The sequence below is a fragment of the Canis lupus genome, chromosome 23 (genome assembly GCF_011100685.1).
Source record: "Canis lupus familiaris isolate Mischka breed German Shepherd chromosome 23, alternate assembly UU_Cfam_GSD_1.0, whole genome shotgun sequence".
Classification (NCBI taxonomy): domain Eukaryota; kingdom Metazoa; phylum Chordata; class Mammalia; order Carnivora; family Canidae; genus Canis; species Canis lupus.
The window spans coordinates 7,450,515-7,470,231 of NC_049244.1; the positions used below are offsets into that span (position 1 = coordinate 7,450,515).

At 34.8% G+C, this 19,717-nt stretch overlaps 1 protein-coding gene across 5 annotated transcripts in view; it reads left to right on the forward strand.

Moving 5' to 3' along the window:
* GOLGA4 (golgin A4) overlaps positions 1–19,506 on the forward strand; it is a 126,013-nt gene extending 106,507 nt beyond the window's left edge. For 4 of the 5 annotated variants that reach the window (XM_038570403.1, XM_038570405.1, XM_038570406.1 and 1 more), the window contains 4 exons: positions 2,236–2,339; positions 7,389–7,475; positions 16,136–16,198; positions 18,806–19,506. In XM_038570403.1, coding sequence (XP_038426331.1) covers positions 2,236–2,339; positions 7,389–7,475; positions 16,136–16,165 — 221 coding nt within the window. In that variant the 3' untranslated portion in view covers positions 16,166–16,198; positions 18,806–19,506. The remainder of the gene's footprint in view (positions 1–2,235; positions 2,340–7,388; positions 7,476–16,135; positions 16,199–18,805) is intronic. The other variant, XM_038570404.1, reaches the window with a different exon arrangement.
* Positions 19,507–19,717: the final 211 nt, after the last annotated feature.

Here is a 19,717-nt window from a genome sequence, read left to right on the forward strand (position 1 = left end):
ATGCTGAATAGTACTCAGGTAAAATTATTTGGAAAGACTCACAAGAAGACAATTTGGCAAGCATCTTTATTTGAATGATAACTAATATCCACTCTTACTGCGTAAAACCCAAAGTAAGAATTATAAGAAGAGGAAGCAGTTTCTTTTATATGCCACTGCTAGGGAGAAGACAAGAAAGAGGCACATGCAATGAAAAGCAGTATTAATTACTTATCTAGGAAAATGGCTATACATAAGTAATCTACATGTTTATAATAATGAAATCAAGTATTTTCTGAAAAGTGTACAGCATTGCAAACTCTTGTATTTTGCATCAATCTACAGGAATGAAACACTTAAGTATGATATATAGATAAGAAGTGTTTGAAAAGGAAATAGTGCATCATCATTATTTAGTGTGGTTGCTCTGTATTTGCAAAGTGTGATTTAAAAGAATCGTGACTTTAAAAGTGTACACGTTTAAAAAATGAAATATTCCAAACTTACGAATGCATGCAAAGTATCAAGTGTGAAGACTAGTTAACACCTATGAATTCACCACCTAGAATATTGTCAGTGCTCCTTGTGCTGCTCTTCAGTCTCCTGTATCTCTATTGTCTCCCATGCTACAGTGTACATGTGGCTCCATAAAATAATTGACTTTATTGTTTTAGATGTTTTGGGCTACATAGAAATGATATCATACTGTCTGTTTTCTGCCTATTCTTGCCTTTTTTTCACCTAGCATTATGATTTTGAATTTCATTCTAGTGTGTGTTTAGCTATAACTATTTTGAATGCTGAATTTAATAATAATTATATGTTTATACCCTATTTTATTTATTCTCTTGTTGGTAGACCTTTGAATTGCCTCAGTTTTGCTTTTATAAACATTGTAACTGTGAACATTGACTTCTGGTATATATGTGAAGCATTTCAGGATGTATTGGTAGGAATTGAATTTTTGCATCATAGAATATGCTTGTCTTCCACTTTATGAAGTTTTGCAAAGTAATGCCAAGTTGTTGTCTATAGATGTTGTATCTGTTCGTATTCTACGAGCATTGCACAGGCATATCTATTATTCTACATACTCACCAGTGCTTGGTATTATCTGACTTTTAGGATTTTACTAATCTCATATGTTTAAATAATACTCCATGAGGTTTCATTTGTTTCTTTCTTTTTACTGAACAAATGGTGGTTTAAATTCTATGCCAAAAGAAATGTAAAGTTACAATGAAAGGCCACTTTCAACTTTGGCATTTAGAGGGTCACATGCTGTTCATAGTCTTATAATGGAAACCTTATTGTATTATCCTGCTGCACAGTGTGATTTCCTATTATTCAGTTTTTTAAAAATCCAGGGTTACCAAGGTATAAATTTACACATAATAATATTTAGTGTGATTTCGTATACCTGAACTATATTTATTGTTTACTTTTAGGCTAACATGGGGCTTGGTTAACAAACGGAGTTTAACTTTTTATGACAGGCTTTAAGATGTTGAACCAAAATATTTGAAAACCACTAAAATGGCATTAATATTTCATGTGTTTTCAAATTATTTGATCTGTTCTGTATCTCCAAAGAGGTTTGAAAACTTGATTTAAACTTAAGTGCGTTTAGGTTTGTAATACTAGAAAAACTAGAATTCTGTTCTTTTTTTTTAAAAAAAAAAAGATTTTATTTATTTACTCATGAGAGACCCAGAGAGGCAGAGACATAGACAGAGGGAGAAACAGGCTCCACGCAGGGAGCCCAACGTGGGACTCAATCCAGGGTCTCCAGGATCGTGCCCTGGGCTGAAGGCGGCGCTAAACCGCTGAGCCACCTGGGCTGGCCTAGAGTTCTGTTCTAAGATACTGAGTTCTTAATAAATAAAAATGATTGTTAACTTTAGTCATTGTGGAATATCTGAAGCCAACCACATAATATTGAGGAGAGAAATACGAGTTTTAAGGAGTCTTTATATGCTCTAAGTACATATAGTCTTTTTAAATTGCCATGTCAAAAGGAGAAGGAAAGATGTGAGAAATAAAATTGCTATAATAATTCATATTTTCTCTTCCAATGGAAAAATACCAATTGGAATGCTTTGTGTATGTATGTACAATACTATACAGTACAATATAATTAATGCAAGAGTGATGCCTCTCTTTATTCCTTTGATTGTTCTTTAGTTTGGTGTCTAAGTAATAAGTAGCTTATCTGACTTTTCTTTACAATTTGATCTGAGTTTTTTTATTTGACAGGTGGCAATTTGTACCATACTGATGTCTCGCTCTTTGGAGAACCTACCGAATTTGAGTATTTGCGAAAAGTGCTTTTTGAGTATATGATGGGTCGTGAGACTAAGGTATAAATCATTTCTGGTGATTTGGCATGTAGCTTAATTTAAAAGGAAATGTGCCCACTTTTAATACTTTTATACACATGCGTATTTTTACTGTTAGACTATACGTGTTAATAGTTGACAATAGGCTATTGTGTTATTGTTCATAGATTATAAAATGAATTGCTTATATTTGTTACAGTTATAAAATATTAATAAAAATACTGTCGGGTGATGCTAAGTACTGAAAGTTGAAATTTCATGAACTTAATACTTTGTGAAATGTTGCTATTTTTATTTTTGACTTCAAATTAAAGTGAGGATAAAAGATTTCATTTTCATGGAAACGTTAGGGTAATGCAGAAATATTGGTAATGGTCATAATTAAGAAGTAAGTAGTAGACTACATAATTAAGTAGTCACTTAGGGATATTTAGAAATATTTTAGTCACTGTAAGAAAATAATTCCTGTACATATGGAATATTGATCATTAAAATTACCACATCGTATAAGTAATAGTACTTGGCTAAATTTGTTTTCTGAAATATTACATTTATTGTAAGGTTCTTGAGTGTGTAAGTCTTGTCTCTTCTTGTTTGTATTCCCTGCAGTGCTTTTAAAAGAGCCTTATACTGGATTTTTTATAAATGTACCTTGAATTGAATATATTTCAGGAAATTCATGATCCTTTCTCAAAATTTTTCATTTAAAGCAATTTTTCTGACATTGCTTCAACTTTTTCCCTTCATAAACTTTTACATTGTCCATATACTTTGGCTAAGAATGGGATCATGAAATTAAAAAAAAAAAAAAGAATGGATCATGAGTTTTCCATTTTTAGAAGCAATCAGTGTTTTAATTTATAGGTCTTTGGAGGTTACTAAGTCAGAGTGCTAATAAGCCAGTTCAGGGATTAATTTGGCAGATACATTTATTTATTTTTTACTTTTTTTAAAGATTATTTATTTATTTATTCATGAGAGACACAGAGAGAGAGAGGCAGAGACATAGGCAGAGGGAGAAAAAGGCTCCATGCAGGAGCCTGATGTGGGACTCCATCCCAGGTCTCCAGGAACACACCCCCAGCTGAAGGTGGCGCTAAACTGCGGAGCCACCAGGGCTGCCCAGGCAGATACATTTAAAGCCTAAAAAGTAAGGGCATAAGAAAATCTCTTAAAAGAATGTTACAAATTTATGGATTATAGATTTAGCTAAACTCTAGGAATTATAGGAATATCAGTTGTTTGAATCTTTAATATCTATAGAAATCTCATTTCATTGTATTAAATGACTTCAAATTAAAGTAACATCTTGGGGATCCCTGGATTGCTCAGAGGTTTAGCGCCTACCTTCCCGCCAGGGGTGTGGTCCTGGAGTCCCGGGATCGAGTCCCACATCAGGCTCCCTGCATGGGGCCTGCTTCTCCCTCTACCTGTGTCTCTGCCTCTCTCTCTCTCTGCATCTCTCATGAATAAATAAAAAAATTAAAAGAAAAATAAAGTAACATCATGTGGATCCTGAACATGTAACAGAGGAGGGGTATATTAATTCATAGTAATTCAGTATTTTTTTTTCTTAAAGGACTTCTTTTTTTAAATTCAAAAAATACCTAATGCTGATTTTCTCCTTATTTTTTTTAAAAACCAAGCTAATGAAATATAACTATCTCTTATTAAGTCATTATTGGATAGTAGCCTATATTTGCAGTGGGGTAAATAATTTAATGTTACCTTGTTATTGCAGGGAAGGGAGAAGGGTGTGTCTTAAAAAAAAGCTGCTCAGAACTTTAGCTATACTGATTCATTTCTGAATCTAAAGCTGTGATCCAGTGTTGCTAAATAAATTACGTAATCTTTTCTTGGTCTGTGACGTGAAGAGATGACTGCCTCAAACTGTGTCTTCTGGAGGTTGCAAACTGTGGGGGATGAGATCTCTACAAAGTTTGAATCCTCTTGAAGAAAGACCCAGCACAAGCATAAGATGTGTTCTGGGGCAGTGTCATTCAGCCAAGTGCAAACTTGTGCTTTCAGGGTTGTGCAGTTAGTTTTAGGCTATGACTTACAAAACAGCTGGAAGGGGTAACCTCAGGGCATAGGCAGCCCGTCTAATACTTGATTCGGAGTCTATGTGATGGAGTGGTCTCTCTGGTCTTTTATCTTCAGCATTTAATGCATCTGGTTACTACAAATGACTAGTCTGTCATCCTACCATCACATTTTACAGATAAATGTAGAAAATCGGTAGCAGATACTCAGCTTAATTTACTTCTTATTTATTGAGCACTTGCTACAGGTGGCCCATTGTATATCACCATGGTGGGGAGGAAGATGAAATTTGACACTATCTCTAATTTATTTTTTTTACACTCTCCCTAATTCTAAGGAGTTAAGAAAAGTGGAGCTGTTTGCAGTTAAGCATGATACAGAATGTCGTCAGGTTGTTAAAAGAGGCACAGAGTTCTCCTGTTTACTTGTGGGAAGGTCAAGGAGGACATTGTAGAGAAGCACATGTATCTGCTGGGCTTTAAAGCTAGGTCAGGGGTATATGGGGGTGGTTAGATTTTAATAGATGAAATCAGATGGGAGGGAAAGCCTAGACAGAAAGGCCAAGGCAGGAAATTGAGTGTGGGTTTTGGAATGACAAGTAGTCTGGTCCAACTAAAACACTGGATCTGTGGGAGAAGTGACTCCCTTTAGGGCTGCACAGAGTGTGGAGGGCATGGAATGTTTTTAGAGTTTTAACACTAGATATTGGGATAGTTAGCCCTTGAGCAGAGATTGACAAGATCAGAGCTGGTTTTAGACATATCTTTTACTGATTTGGTTAATATCTATACATTGACAGAGAATTTGAAATGGAGACTTAGGTTTTGGTTTTTGAGTGAGCCAAAGTATATTGTGGCCCTTGTGATTTGATCCTAATCTAGAGTTGTATCTTGCCCAGCAGGATATGTATGTCATCCCACCTGTGTTTCTTCATCTGCTTTTACACATGGTGTTCCTTATTTTATGAGGCAGATGATTTATTTAAGAAGAGCACATGTAGAACACATGTTCTTATAGTATGAAGCTAAGGAAATGTCCTTTCTTTCTTCTTTCACTTTCTTTTTCTTGGGTTTTTGATCCTCCATGCTAAAATCAGCCTATTCTCCTTTTCAGTAGAAAGTGTTTCTCATCCTAATCTTTATCAAAGCTTCTCCCTAAAGAAAACCTGGCAGGAGATGCCACCTCTAAACCAGGTAGCTCATTTGAACTTTTTTCCTTACTTCCCAGGGCCTGAGTATATTGTATGTAGAATAGACAGTCTGAGTTCTTTCCCAAGATCTGGCAAAGAGCCTGGGCTTCTCCATTTAAGTTTCCTGGCAAGAGAGGGAAGAGCTTTAAGTCTTTACTGGGTAATCTGCCGCAAATTCAGAGTCACTGATGAATTTAGAGGTGGGTTTCTCATTGTCTAGAAATGTGAAGAGACAACTAGGAATAGTTTGGGGTTTTCTTGACAGACATGCTTGTGTGTGCATGTATGTGGTTTCATAGTGAATATAAATGGACTTTTGGGTACTTTTAACCTTGCAAGCTATTGAAATTAATTCCTAAAAACAGTCTTCATAGATAGTATACCAAAAAAGCAAAAAATTGCTTCTGAGTGTTAATGAAAAGAATACTGAAATAGTCACTACTTCATATTTCTCTTGTCATTTCATGCCACATATGCTTAGTTTCTAGACCAGTTTAGCATGGAAGATTCTATCTAGGCAATACAATTTAAAGGATGAGGGTTTTGTAAAATGCCTTAGAATTCTCTAAAAACGACTTTGTTTTAAATGGTATTTTTTTGTTCCTCAAAATGGCAGAGGCAAAGATGAAAGGAGGGAAGGGGGCTGAAATCTTGCGGAGTATGGGGTTTGTGGTTGAAGAACAGTATTAGTGGTTGAAGAACAGTATTAGAAGTATGTCAAGTGACTTAACTAGGCTTAGCACATAATTGGAATTTTAAAAACATTAGTATCTTTCCTTCCTGGAGATAATTATACATATATACATTATATATGATGTGAATTTGTAAAATTTTTGGTTAACTTATTATGTCATCTTTTCCTTAGTGACCTTCTCTAGTCCCTAGCCCTCTCCCCTACACACACACACACACACACACACACACACACACACAGTCTGTGTAACTGAACCAAGAATGTTAGAGTGAGTTCTCCGGGTGACCGTGCAGTCCTCTGTGGGAGTCCTCAGGGGAGAAGCACTAGCACCTGATTTTGTATGTAAGCACTGAACTTGTTAATCCTACTTATTTCGTGAGTGTATCTTATTTCATAAGGTATCTTCTTTCCTCTCTGTCTCCCTCAAAACACCTCATCTTGATACAAAATAGGGAATTTCAACCTTTGAGGAGAATTTTCCACGAGCTTTTGGGTGACAGTCTGACTTACGGTATATTCATTTAGATCTGCACAATTTATGACCTTGTTTTGCAAGCTACCATGTGTAATGTTTTGATTCATCATGTTTTCTACCAAACAAAACATCTTGTGTTTATTTAAGATGTAATTCGTATTTCTATTAGGCTGATGTGCTGCATGTTGTAAAAAATACCTACTAAGCATGTTCATGTTCATGCAGTAGCCCATGTTTATGAGATATATGATGTGATTTAGTTAAAGCTGAACTTGGGAGTATCTAATTCTGATTATATAGAGCATATGTTTGGCAATACATCACTTACTAGATAGATTTCTACAAATAAAAAGCCTTATAAAATGAATGAGTAATAAAGTTTCATCTTAATAAGACAAAGGGCCAAGAACATTAGAACTTTATATAGCTTCATGCTATTGTAATTTCATCTTCTTGAAATAATATCAACCTAGACATTGTGAGGAGTCCTTTTAAATTGAAATTTTAGTGTTGGCTGTTATTTCCTTGACTAATACCTTCACATCATACTTCTTTGGTCGTGGCTTCCATTGAGAGCACTAAAGAATCCCACCAGCAGAACATGTCAGAATGGGGTGAGACTTCATCTGCTTCACTGTCTGTTAGTGATTATCTCTTGTTTTTTTCTAGACCATGGCAAAGGTTATAACCACTGTACTGAAGTTCCCTGATGATCAGACTCAGAAAATTTTGGAAAGAGAAGATGCTCGGCTAATGGTAAGCTTTAAAAGTGGCTACAGATAGAAGACAACTTTATCCCATCTTTTTACATTGTTTCATTTACAAAGACTTTGAGTTGTTAAAAGACATTTTAAATGTTTAGTTTTTATTGTACTGTAGCCGAAAAAATGAGAGTGAATCTACATTAAGAAAGTTTAACCAAAGGCAAATATGAATTGGTGTCAAGGAAAGAACAGTCTTCTTCAGTAGCATATATGAGGTTGATATCCATATATGCTGTATATGGGATTTCCAGAACTTGGGCTATTTATGGGAAGTACAAAAAAGGCATTTGTTCTAGTATACCAGTAATAATTTTTAAAACCAGATTATACCATGATGTGAAATGAAACAAACACACATTTCATATACATTTTGCAAAATTATTCCTATGCCGAACTTCTTTTTACTATGGGCCAGTAATTCAGTGGGAAGATCCATTCTAAGTGTGTGTGAAAGTCACACTAAGAGTGTGAAATTTGTGAACTCTGATCTTTCCCCAGCTTTCTTTTTCTGCTTCCTTTTCTTGTCTTACTGGAAGCTTGTGGCACTGTTCACATCCCCCCGCCCCCATTTCTTTACTTGTTTCGTGATCTCAGCACCATTGTTTGCTTCTCTCTCCTCACTAAAGCAAGCAAAGATCTTTTCCTTTATGATGAATTAGTCTATGTCCAAGTATCTCCCATAAGAAAGACTAAGTCAATAAATAATCACCTCTCTAAGCATCTGATCTAGCAGAGTATGTCTCTTATTACAACAGTTCTTGCTTATCTTAAGCCCCAGTCTTCCTGTAGTGGTTACCAATTTGTTCTGGGTCTAACCCATGAAACTCAACCAAAAATCTGTTGATGGCCTGAGTGGAGGACTTTTTTCCAGGCCAGACACCCCACATTTGTCAGCCATTTCTTTTTTTTTTTTTTTTTTTTCTAGAAAAATCTGGGAGGTTTATTTTTCTATCCAAATTCCCACCCATATTTTTTTTGTTTTTTTTTTTATTTTTTATTGTTGTTCAATTTACTAACATACAGAATAACCCCCAGTGCCCGTCACCCATTCACTCCCACCCCCCGCCCTCCTCCCCTTCCAACACCCCTAGTTCGTTTCCCAGAGTTAGCAGTCTTTACGTTCTGTCTCCCTTTCTGATATTTCCCACACATTTCTTCCCCCTTCCCTTATATTCCCTTTCACTATTATTTATATTCCCCAAATGAATGAGAACATATAATGTTTGTCCTTCTCCGACTGACTTACTTCACTCAGCATAATACCCTCCAGTTCCATCCACGTTGAAGCAAATGGTGGGTATTTGTCATTTCTAATAGCTGAGTAATATTCCATTGTATACATAAACCACATCTTCTTTATCCATTCATCTTTCGTTGGACACCGAGGCTCCTTCCACAGTTTGGCTATCGTGGCCATTGCTGCTATAAACATCGGGGTGCAGGTGTCCCGGCGTTTCACTGCATCTGTATCTTTGGGGTAAATCCCCAGCAGTGCAATTGCTGGGTCGTAGGGCAGGTCTATTTTTAACTGTTTGAGGAACCTCCACACAGTTTTCCAGAGTGGCTGCACCAGTTCACATTCCCACCAACAGTGTATGAGGGTTCCCTTTTCTCCACATCCTCTCCAACATTTGTGGTTTCCTGCCTTGTTAATTTTCCCCATTCTCGCTGGTGTGAGGTGGTATCTCATTGTGGTTTTGATTTGTATTTCCCTGATGGCAAGTGATGCAGAGCATTTTCTCATGTGCATGTTGGCCATGTCTATGTCTTCCTCTGTGAGATTTCTCTTCATGTCTTTTGCCCATTTCATGATTGGATTGTTTGTTTCTTTGCTGTTGAGTTTAATAAGTTCTTTATAGATCTTGGAAACTAGCCCTTTATCTGATATGTCATTTGCAAATATCTTCTCCCATTCTGTAGGTTGTCTTTGAGTTTTGTTGACTGTATCCTTTGCTGTGCAAAAGCTTCTTATCTTGATGAAGTCCCAATAGTTCATTTTTGCTTTTGTTTCTTTTGCCTTCGTGGATGTATCTTGCAAGAAGTTACTATGGCCGAGTTCAAAAAGGGTGTTGCCTGTGTTCTTCTCTAGGATTTTGATGGAATCTTGTCTCACATTTAGATCTTTCATCCATTTTGAGTTTATCTTTGTGTATGGTGAAAGAGAGTGGTCTAGTTTCATTCTTCTGCATGTGGATGTCCAATTTTCCCAGCACCATTTATTGAAGAGACTGTCTTTCTTCCAATGGATAGTCTTTCCTCCTTTATCGAATATTAGTTGCCCATAAAGTTCAGGGTCCACTTCTGGATTCTCTATTCTGTTCCACTGATCTATGTGTCTGTTTTTGTGCCAGTACCACACTGTCTTGATGACCACAGCTTTGTAGTACAACCTGAAATCTGGCATTGTGATGCCCCCAGATATGGTTTTCTTTTTTAAAATTCCCCTGGCTATTCGGGGTCTTTTCTGATTCCACACAAATCTTAAAATAATTTGTTCTAACTCTCTGAAGAAAGTCCATGGTATTTTGATAGGGATTGCATTAAACGTGTATATTGCCCTGGGTAACATTGACATTTTCACAATATTAATTCTGCCAATCCATGAGCATGGAATATTTTTCCATCTCTTTGTGTCTTCCTCAATTTCTTTCAGAAGTGTTCTATAGTTTTGAGGGTATAGATCCTTTACATCTTTGGTTAGGTTTATCCCTAGGTATCTTATGCTTTTGGGTGCAATTGTAAATGGGATTGACTCCTTAATTTCTCTTTCTTCAGTCTCATTGTTAGTGTATAGAAATGCCACTGACTTCTGGGCATTGATTTTGTATCCTGCCACGCTACCGAATTGCTGTATGAGTTCTAGCAATCTTGGGGTGGAGACTTTTGGGTTTTCTATGTAGAGTAGTGTAGGGATAGAGGGAGCATTCCTCGACATCTTAAAAGCCATCTATGAAAAGCCCACAGCAAATATCATTCTCAATGGGGAAGCACTGGGAGCCTTTCCCCTAAGATCAGGAACAAGACAGGGATGTCCACTCTCACCACTGCTGTTCAACATACTACTGGAAGTCCTAGCCTCAGCAATCAGACAACAAAAAGACATTAAAGGCATTCAAATTGGCAAAGAAGAAGTCAAACTCTCCCTCTTCGCCGATGACATGATACTCTACATTGTCAGCCATTTCTTTCTTTTATTTCCTTTATCCTTTCCCTTCCTTCCCCCTTCCCTCCCCTCCCCTTCCCTTTTCCCCATTTTATTTATTTTCTTTTTAAGTAAGTGCCATGCACAAAGTGGAGCTTAAGCTCATAGCCCTGAGATCAAAAGTTGCATCCTAGAGCACCTGGCTGGCTTAGTTGGTAGGGCATGTGACTCAATCTCAATGTCTGTGCTGGGCGTGGAGCATACTTACAATAAAGAAAAGAAAAGAGTTGCATCTCTAACAACTGAGCCAGCCAGATGTGATGTCTCTCTCCTCTGACGCATTGCGCAGTGCCAGTCATGAAAGATCCCAGTGCTTTAGGCACATCCTGACCTCCTCTTCCTTGCTTTCTCTAAAGTCATCCCAGCATCTCTGACCTTTGTCCCAGTACTCCATTGCATATTGTATCATATACCTGTTATATAGTTTCTGAGACAGTTGGAATTATTTTGTTTTTTTGGAAAGCATTCCTCCCTGTATCTAATGGCTTAAAAAATATTGTTATACCTTTGTAGTTATTTCTAGTGATAAGTATTTTTTATAGGAAGTGTATCACTATAATGTATGCCCTTCATCAATAGAATGTTGTTTAAAGTTATAGCAAACATTAATTCTAAAACCACGTAGTTACTTAGAGTACTTTTCCTCCTCACTGAATAAAACAGCTGTGTCTTTGTGAAAATAAAATATTCCAGTGCAATTGGAACCTGTCGACATGATTCTGTCATTATGGCCCAGTTTAAGAAAATATTTTTAAATGATCTAATATACCTTTGTTCATTCTCCCATGGCCTCTTTATCATCTTGATGTTGGGGTATGCCAAACTCTCCTCTTACTGTTGAGCTACACTTCATCAGGATTTGCTTTACAGTTCAGATTCATCCTAAATCGTGGCTTTAGCAATATGATGGGAGATATACCTTTATCCCATACACACGTTCAGTCTTAGATTGGTTTGCCTTGAAGGAAATGAATTGAACTGAATGTGTAAATAGTGAACCATGTAAAGAAAAACCTTTTAAAGCAGATGGATTTTTTTCTTTTTGAGTTTAACCAAAAAGAAATCTTTGAAAAACATTACACTCTTTATTCCTGAATAAAGTGGTATTCATTCTAGATAGGGATGAAATGGTAACTGTTCATTCCTTCCTGAAAGAATCCTCCCTTGTCCCAGAGGTTGACCTGTCTAGGTGGAAAGTCCCGCTCTTTCCTCTACTACTTCAAACAGAGTCTTATCCATCATTAATTAGCTTTTGCTTAATGAATGAGTTCAGTCAGCAGTCAACCTATTCTTCCCTTTGTTGTGGCAAGAATAGGAAAATTGAAGACATGGAAGATAATGGTTGTTGATGTTATGGGAGCCTTTAATTTTAGTGGGAAGAGGTAGCACTCATTCATCATGCACAAATAAAAGATATGTCTAAGTAAGGTAATTCAAATAATAAAAATAGATGCTTAGGAAATACGAAATAACTTATAATGAGCATAAGTGAGGCCCAGTGATGGCTTATAAGTCAGTTTGAGTCACTTCTTATTGGTTTGACATTCTTGGTACTTGCGAGTGATTCATGATTGTTTTTACATTTGATGAAAAATTAAGATTGTTGTTGATTGAGAAAGTTGAATCAATAGACACATTTGCCTTTATGATTGCTATCATTCCCAAAATGAGCAATAAGAATCCTTGTCTTTGAACAAGTCTTTTGAAATTACAACTTATTTCTTATCCCCTTCCAATGACTTGTAGCTGATAGAACAAAACACTTCAAAAAAGAATGACTTCTATTTTTCTAATACAAAGGTAAGATATCCACGAGGAAGATATTTGTATCTTTTCAATTTAAATATATAAAATATCTTCCCAATAAAAAGATAGACAACTGTATAGAAAGCAGGCTTTTTTAGGAGTTTATTAAATGACATTAGCTTTAAATGTGTGTTACAGATGGATCTTTTCTATAATTTATTATAAATGTGGAGCTACAGTTACCTTTGTATTCAAAATCAGAAACCTTTTTATTTTAGGTTTGGAGACTGAAAAGCTGGCAAAAGTAAACCGAAACAAACCCAAAACAGTACCAAGCTGCCTTTCCATCCATTAATTTTGGGGGTGCTTGAGAGAGAGTGTGGGCTGCGCATTGTCCTGACAGTGTGCAGCCATGCTAGTGTTTGCACTATTCAGCAGGTATTGTAGGAGGAATGCAGTCTGAAACTTTGCTTTGTGACTCTGATGATTATGTATTTGCTTTTTGGCATTGATCAAAAAATTACCATGACTGCTAATAAGGTATTTCTCAATATGTCCCCTTTTTTACTTTACCTCCCTTCCTCTCAGTGAATTTTACACTCTGTATTTGAAAACCCCATTATAGAATGCAACAGTTATTAATAAGTGGTTTCAGAATTTAACCTAATTTTAAGGTTATATTTCATGGATGAGAAATTGTTATCTGTCAAGATTAAATTGTACAGCATAATTAAATTCTGGTAAATTTGAGGGCTGTGATGTGTAGAAAATGAATCCTAGTCTTTCATTAACAAATCTCAAAACCTCTGTTTCTTAACAAAATAAACATCACCTTGTTAGGGCTGTCAGAAGACCCAAGTATAGTACCTGCACTGGGTTTCTGAGATGATGGTAGGGTTTGCAAGGATGATCACTTAGCGACCATGTAGCAATGTGTGTGTGTGTGTACAAATAGTATTTCCAAGAGAAGAAGAGTTAGAATGGTCAGTTAATATTAATGTGTGTAAGATCAGTCATTAAAGATGTCAGGAGGACAGTCAGGTCATTTCACAGGCATGATACCAGCTCAGAAAATGTCCCCGTGTCCATTCCAACCTCTCAAAGTACCAGCCATAAGCAGCAGTACTGTGGTAAGAGCCTAGATCTCGCCAGCCCAACCCAGCTGGACTTTGAGCAAGCCCTTTCCATGTTTCTCGCTGGTAAAATGACTGTGGGATTATTCTATTCCTAAGATTTCTTTCCTTCTAAAGTTCTGAATTACTTGTAGATTTTAAAGTTTTAGATTTGTTTCAAGTGGGAAAAAATTGCCTTATGTACAACAGGTGCAAATTAAAAAGAAAATGCACATAACACTTTTTTTTTTTTTTTTAAGATTTTATTTATTTATTCATGAGAGGCACAGAGAGAGGCAGAGACACAGACAGGCTCCATGCAGGAAGCCTGATGTGGGATTCAATCCCGGAACTCCAGGATCACGCCCTGGGCTGAAGGCAGACACTTAACTGCTGAGCCACCCAGGCATCCCCAAACACACTTTTTGTGTGTGTGAGAACAGAATTACAGCTGAACAGTAATTTCAGCTTACTGTGCCTGATATTTCGTTTTGTGATGGTTCAGGCAATTTAGTTGTCCAGAGTAGACTGAATATTTGAGTAGCAGGATGGGAACAAGAGTGAATACAAAAGTCTTTGACTTGTCTAATTATTTTTTGCTGAATTAAACTGCCTTACAAGTACACCATCAGATTTTTCTTTTAAAGGAGAGTGTTATTATTTAGGATAATTTTATTAAGAAAGTTTATTTCAATCAGGTGCTAAATCATCTCTTGGAATTGAAAGGTTCTTTTGTTATATAGACATCTCTTTGAAAAAGTGTTCTTAGAAATACATTTTTCCTTTAAGGTACTCGCAAACTGAATGACATGTTTCACCTAGATAGCTGTTTTTCTTGACTCCGTTGAAGGAAAAATTTTCTCTTCCATTGAAGATTTCATCCCCATCCACTCTTGTTATTTTTAAAAATTGATTTTCTGTTGACTTTGTTTTTGCTTTTCTTTCACATTGATTCTTTGTGTTGTGTCAAGTTCTTGACCAGTTTTTGCCCTCAAACAGTCTTGTACTTAAGTTGATGTTTCTCACTTTTCTCCCTTTGGCTAGAATTTTAAGAATCTCCTCTGAGTTAATAAATCATCCAAGCTTTTCTGCATTATTAGATACAAAACTTTGCTATCCCAGAAGAGGCTTGCCTTTGCCTTTACATGGGCTCAGTAGATGCATGGAAGGTGGATCAGGAAACAGATGCAAATAGATACTGATGCAGAGTGAAAAATACTGTACAGATAAAGTACATATTTGTTGTCTCAAGTGGTTTTTACTCTTGATTTTGTTAGAATTACATAGTATATGATCATTGCAAAAGAAAACATTGCAAACAATTCAGAATCATATTACATAGAGAGGGAGACCTTCGAGTTTACAGCCTCCCAACGCTGTAACGCTGATAACACCATGCCATGTAACTATTGTAACTATCTTTGTTAATAGTTTGGTGAATATCCCCAGCTTTCTAAGCTTTATAAATATATATTTATAATATGTTTTTAATCACTTAAGTATTCTATAAAAATGGCAGAATGCAACAGCTTGCTTTTTTTACTTAACATATTTTTACTTTATTCTACTTCATTACAAATTAATGTACCTTATTCTTTCTACTGGCTGATTTTATGATTCTATGGATCATTTAGTCCTACATTTAGTTCACCAATTTCCTATTGATGGATACTTAGGCTGTTTCCAGTTTTTCAATATTTACAAGCATAGACACAGGGAGCATCCATATATGTATACTTTGCATGTTTCTGCAAGTTTCTCAATAGGATATTGACCTTATTGTGTTGTATGTGTTGCAAATGTTATTTTCTAGTCTGTCTTTTGATTTTGCTGCTTATTAACTGCACCATTAAATATAAAAGATAAGTAAAATGATTCTTCTGATGTTGGTCACACTAAGAATAGACTGAGATTTTATTAATAATCCCTCCTTTTTTTACTGATGCTCTTTTAAAGCAAACCAGAAAGCTATTTAATAATCTTAGATTATGACCATTTTAGATAGGACAAAGAATTTATTTAAAGAAGGTTGTTACAGTAAAAACTATGCTTGAGATTGAGTCCCCTTGAATGGAAATTTCGATTTGAGTCATCATTCCTGAACTTAATCCTGATATAAGAGAATTATTCAGTGATAAAACTGACATGTATTAGGAATAACAGTTCAGCATACAGATATAGTGTATTCATATTCATCAACATTTTCCCCTGAATTTTTGTTGCTAAATTGAGATTATATGAATCAAATTGTAATGTGGACTTTAATGGAATTATGAGAGAACTCTTTTTATAAAGAAATAATTATACCCAGTTAATCTATTCTATAAATATTTGAAATGTGAAGTATCTTTATGTTGTTTAAATTTTTTAAGTAAAGTTGCAAATGAAAGCTACATAATGCTATATTTACTTAGGATGGGAGGGAGTTGTTACAGATTCCTTATACTTTGTACTCCCTTGATTTGGGGGAGAGTTGAGAAGTTTTAAAGTACATTATGTTTAATCCTTTGAAATTCATATACACATATAATCTCTGTGTTATATTAAGTCTTAAAACTAACCCAATAAGCTTTTTTTCTTCCTGGCTTGTAGTATACTTCACCTCGCAGTGGTATCTTCTGAGTAAACCATCAGTCTGTGCTTAGTTAGCATGTGGTGAGTGAAGAATAATGTCTTGTGTCTTTTGTGCGAAAATCAAATGTATTGCATGATACTAACCATTACACTGGAATTCTTTTGCTCTTTTCTTTAATGAATACATGATTATGCTATGGGTTAATATAGGTATTTTCTGTAATTCTGTTTTATAGATTAATAATATATAGATAATCACTACCACCAGTAAAAGTTATATAATTTTTAGGAAATTTTACTTCTTTCAATAGCAATTGAAAGTTTTAAAATTACTCTTTGAAATTTTATTAAATTAAAAAAATTATCTATTTTATAATCTTTTTTGTTTTTAATTCCCAAGGATAGTCTTGGAAATTAATAGAAATTGTGAGAGAGAAATGAAAAATCATTTTCTAGGAGGAAAAGTCATTCTCAAGATAGAGATATTTCCAGATAGAAATGAAAAATCATTTTCTAGATATATTTCACAGAATCAGAATTTAAGATATTGTAAGGTCTACTTATCAAGGCCAGTCTGAAATAATGAAAACTAGTAAAGGTGACTTTAAAATAAATGCAATTTTATTACTTCCTGGGATCATACAGTATACCAGGCTAACATCTGTCCTGAGGAGACCGTTAGGCAGCCTGCTTTGATTGAATGCGGCTATTTGTAGTTAGCATATTGTTACTAGGAAGTGAAGGCATCTCAACTGTTTGGACAGTTGATCACCATTTAAACACCCCTGCTATTGCCTCCAAGTATTAGTCACGGTAGTGGCTTAACTTGGCACCCCCTAATATTTAGGGTACATCTTTACCTCAGACTTTTCTGCAATTTTTACAAATGCCAAATAAGCTGCAGTGCAATTAATAGAGCTTAATCAAATTAAAATCAAAATTTTCTGTGGTTGTTAATTCAGTGGTATTCAGCTAATGGTATCAAGGTTTAAAATGCTAATATACAGCTTTTCTTTTTTAACCTTTTAGCTTTAAAAATCATTTAGGCCTACATTTGAGTCTCATTTTTATTTTATTGTATATCAGTTAACCTGCCTTACCTATTATCTAAAACTTCTTTAGTCTTGTAAGTCCCTTAGCATTTTCCTTTTTTTATGGTATTATAAATACTGCGTCATGTTTATCATTGTATCATTTAAATACTATCATTTATCACTGGAAGTGTATACTACGCAGCATTTCTATTGACTAATTGACTATCTCTTCAACTTTTATTTCGAAAAATTTCAAACATAAGATTTGCAAAAATAGTGCAGTGAACACCTATATATCCTTCATCTATATTCACCAATTCTTAATCTTTTGCAAAATTTTCTCACTTGCTCTTTCTCTCCATATATATCTTCCCATCTGTAACATTTGACCATTGCTTGCAAACACTTGTACTTGCCAGCATTTGACAATTACTTGCAAATATAAATAAATACTTTAGGAAAGATCTTTAAGAACAAGGGCATTTTCCTACAAATTATCACTCTCATGAAATTTAATATTAATATAAAACTATTGTCTAGTATAGTAAATATTCATATTTTTCCAGTGTTTCAAATAATGTGTTTCATGATTTTTTTAAAATTCCAGAATCCACTAAGTGATTGCACATTGCACGTCATCGTCATGTTTCTGTAGTTTCTTTTAAACTTGAAAAGCTCTCCCGAGTTTTTTTTTTTGTCTTTCATGACATTGACATTGTGCAGCATTATTGAATCATGCATGAATTTCTTTTCCTACAACAGCACAAGCTAAAGTTTCAAAATAATAACTGACACAGGAATTTAAATAGGACAGATCTTTTTTTCATCTTCTCTAGGTTTCTAGGACCAATATGATTGTTGAGCAAGTTTTATAAATAATACTCTACTGGGAATACATCATGAGAACCAGTGATTTATATTTTTCACTTATAAATTGAGAAGACTCTAACACTTTACATTAAATATGTATAAAAAGTTTATTTCTATTAATCTTATTTGTAATTTATTTTTGTAGTATTTTAACTTAATTTGGTTACTGGCTTTTAGCATTCTAATCAGAGAAACCTTATTAAGAATCAGTCATTTGCATCATTTCTCTTAGCATTTTAAGTGGTTTTTTGGAGTTTGGGGTTTTTTGTTTGTTTTACATTTTAGGTTTTTAAAAATTGAGTTTGTAAATTTCCGATTAGGCATAGCTTTTTACACCAAAATGCTCTTTGTCCTCTGCTGCCATACATATCATCCTGGGAGCATTGCAATATATAGAAAAATCAACACATTAAAGAAAAGGGAAGACCTCTTTGTTCTCTTTAAGTCTGAATAACTTTTTTTGTGAGGTTTTACCAAGTCAACCTGCTTACTCCTAGCTTCTCCAGGTATGAGCTGGGAGCATTCAGTAAAAGTGAACGGTGATGGTTCCAAAGTCACTGAAACATCTTGTTTTTTTAGGATCACTGACTTATAGGATCTACAAGTCAGATCATTTTAAGAATATTAGTTTTTAGGGAAAAAAATTTTTTAGTATTTAATATTTAGAATATTTCTACTTCAATCCTTAGACAATAGAATCAATTTTAATTTGAAAAAAAAACAAATCTTCCAAAATGGGCTTTAAATTTTTTTCTTAATCCTTTTTCCCCTTTTTCTTTTCCAGTCATGGCTCCGATCATCGTCTTGAAGAAACGGGGTGGTGGTGTTGGGCAAGTGTGGAGGACTGTCCATGTTTATGTTTGCCTCTTTGAGAAGCAAGCTGTTATTCAGGGCCCATTATGGAGTTAAAAATCAAGAGAAATCTGACATTGGCCCACAGATATATTGCAGACTGCCTTTCAAATCGATTATATCAGTGGAGAAATGGTGATAGTTGTTTTCTTTTTTGTTGGGAAGAACTTTATGTTGTTTAAAAGATATTTTGAATAACTCAACCTGGCTTACGGGCTCATTTGATGTTCCTTTCTTCCATTCTTTTTGTCCCTCTTTTTAAAGAACTGCTTGCCTTTCCTATTTATTTTTAGGGTGATTTTTTTTTTTTTAAAAGACTTGTGCAATACATTTTGAGGTGAAACTTAGTAGATTTTTTCTGATAAATTAGAGCATTTAATTGAGTATTTTATCCAGATTGATTTGTTGAATATTTGCTAAAGACTAGTTCTTTAAGCTATATATATGATAAATCTAAACAGCAGTACCTCATTGTTTACTTAGCTTTTGTACTTATATTTTTCAGAGGAAAAAATACTACTGTAAATTGTAAATAGTCAATATTGTATGCATACTGTATTGTATGCAGATTTGTGACTGTTGGCAATGTCATCTTGGGAGAACAGATAAATAAAGTTTATTTACTATATAAAATTTGTTTACTGTGCTTTTCCTCAGTTGAAATCTATTTCAAGATAGTTAAGAAATATGATGTTTTATCTGAGTGAATATCTTGAGGAACTATTTTCAAGATAGCTAGCTAAATGCGAAACCATTTGGAAAGATTTTTTATGTTTAAAATTAGCAGGACCACAAAAAAAAAAAAATTTAGCAGGACCACGTTGGAAGAAGTATGGAAACAAAA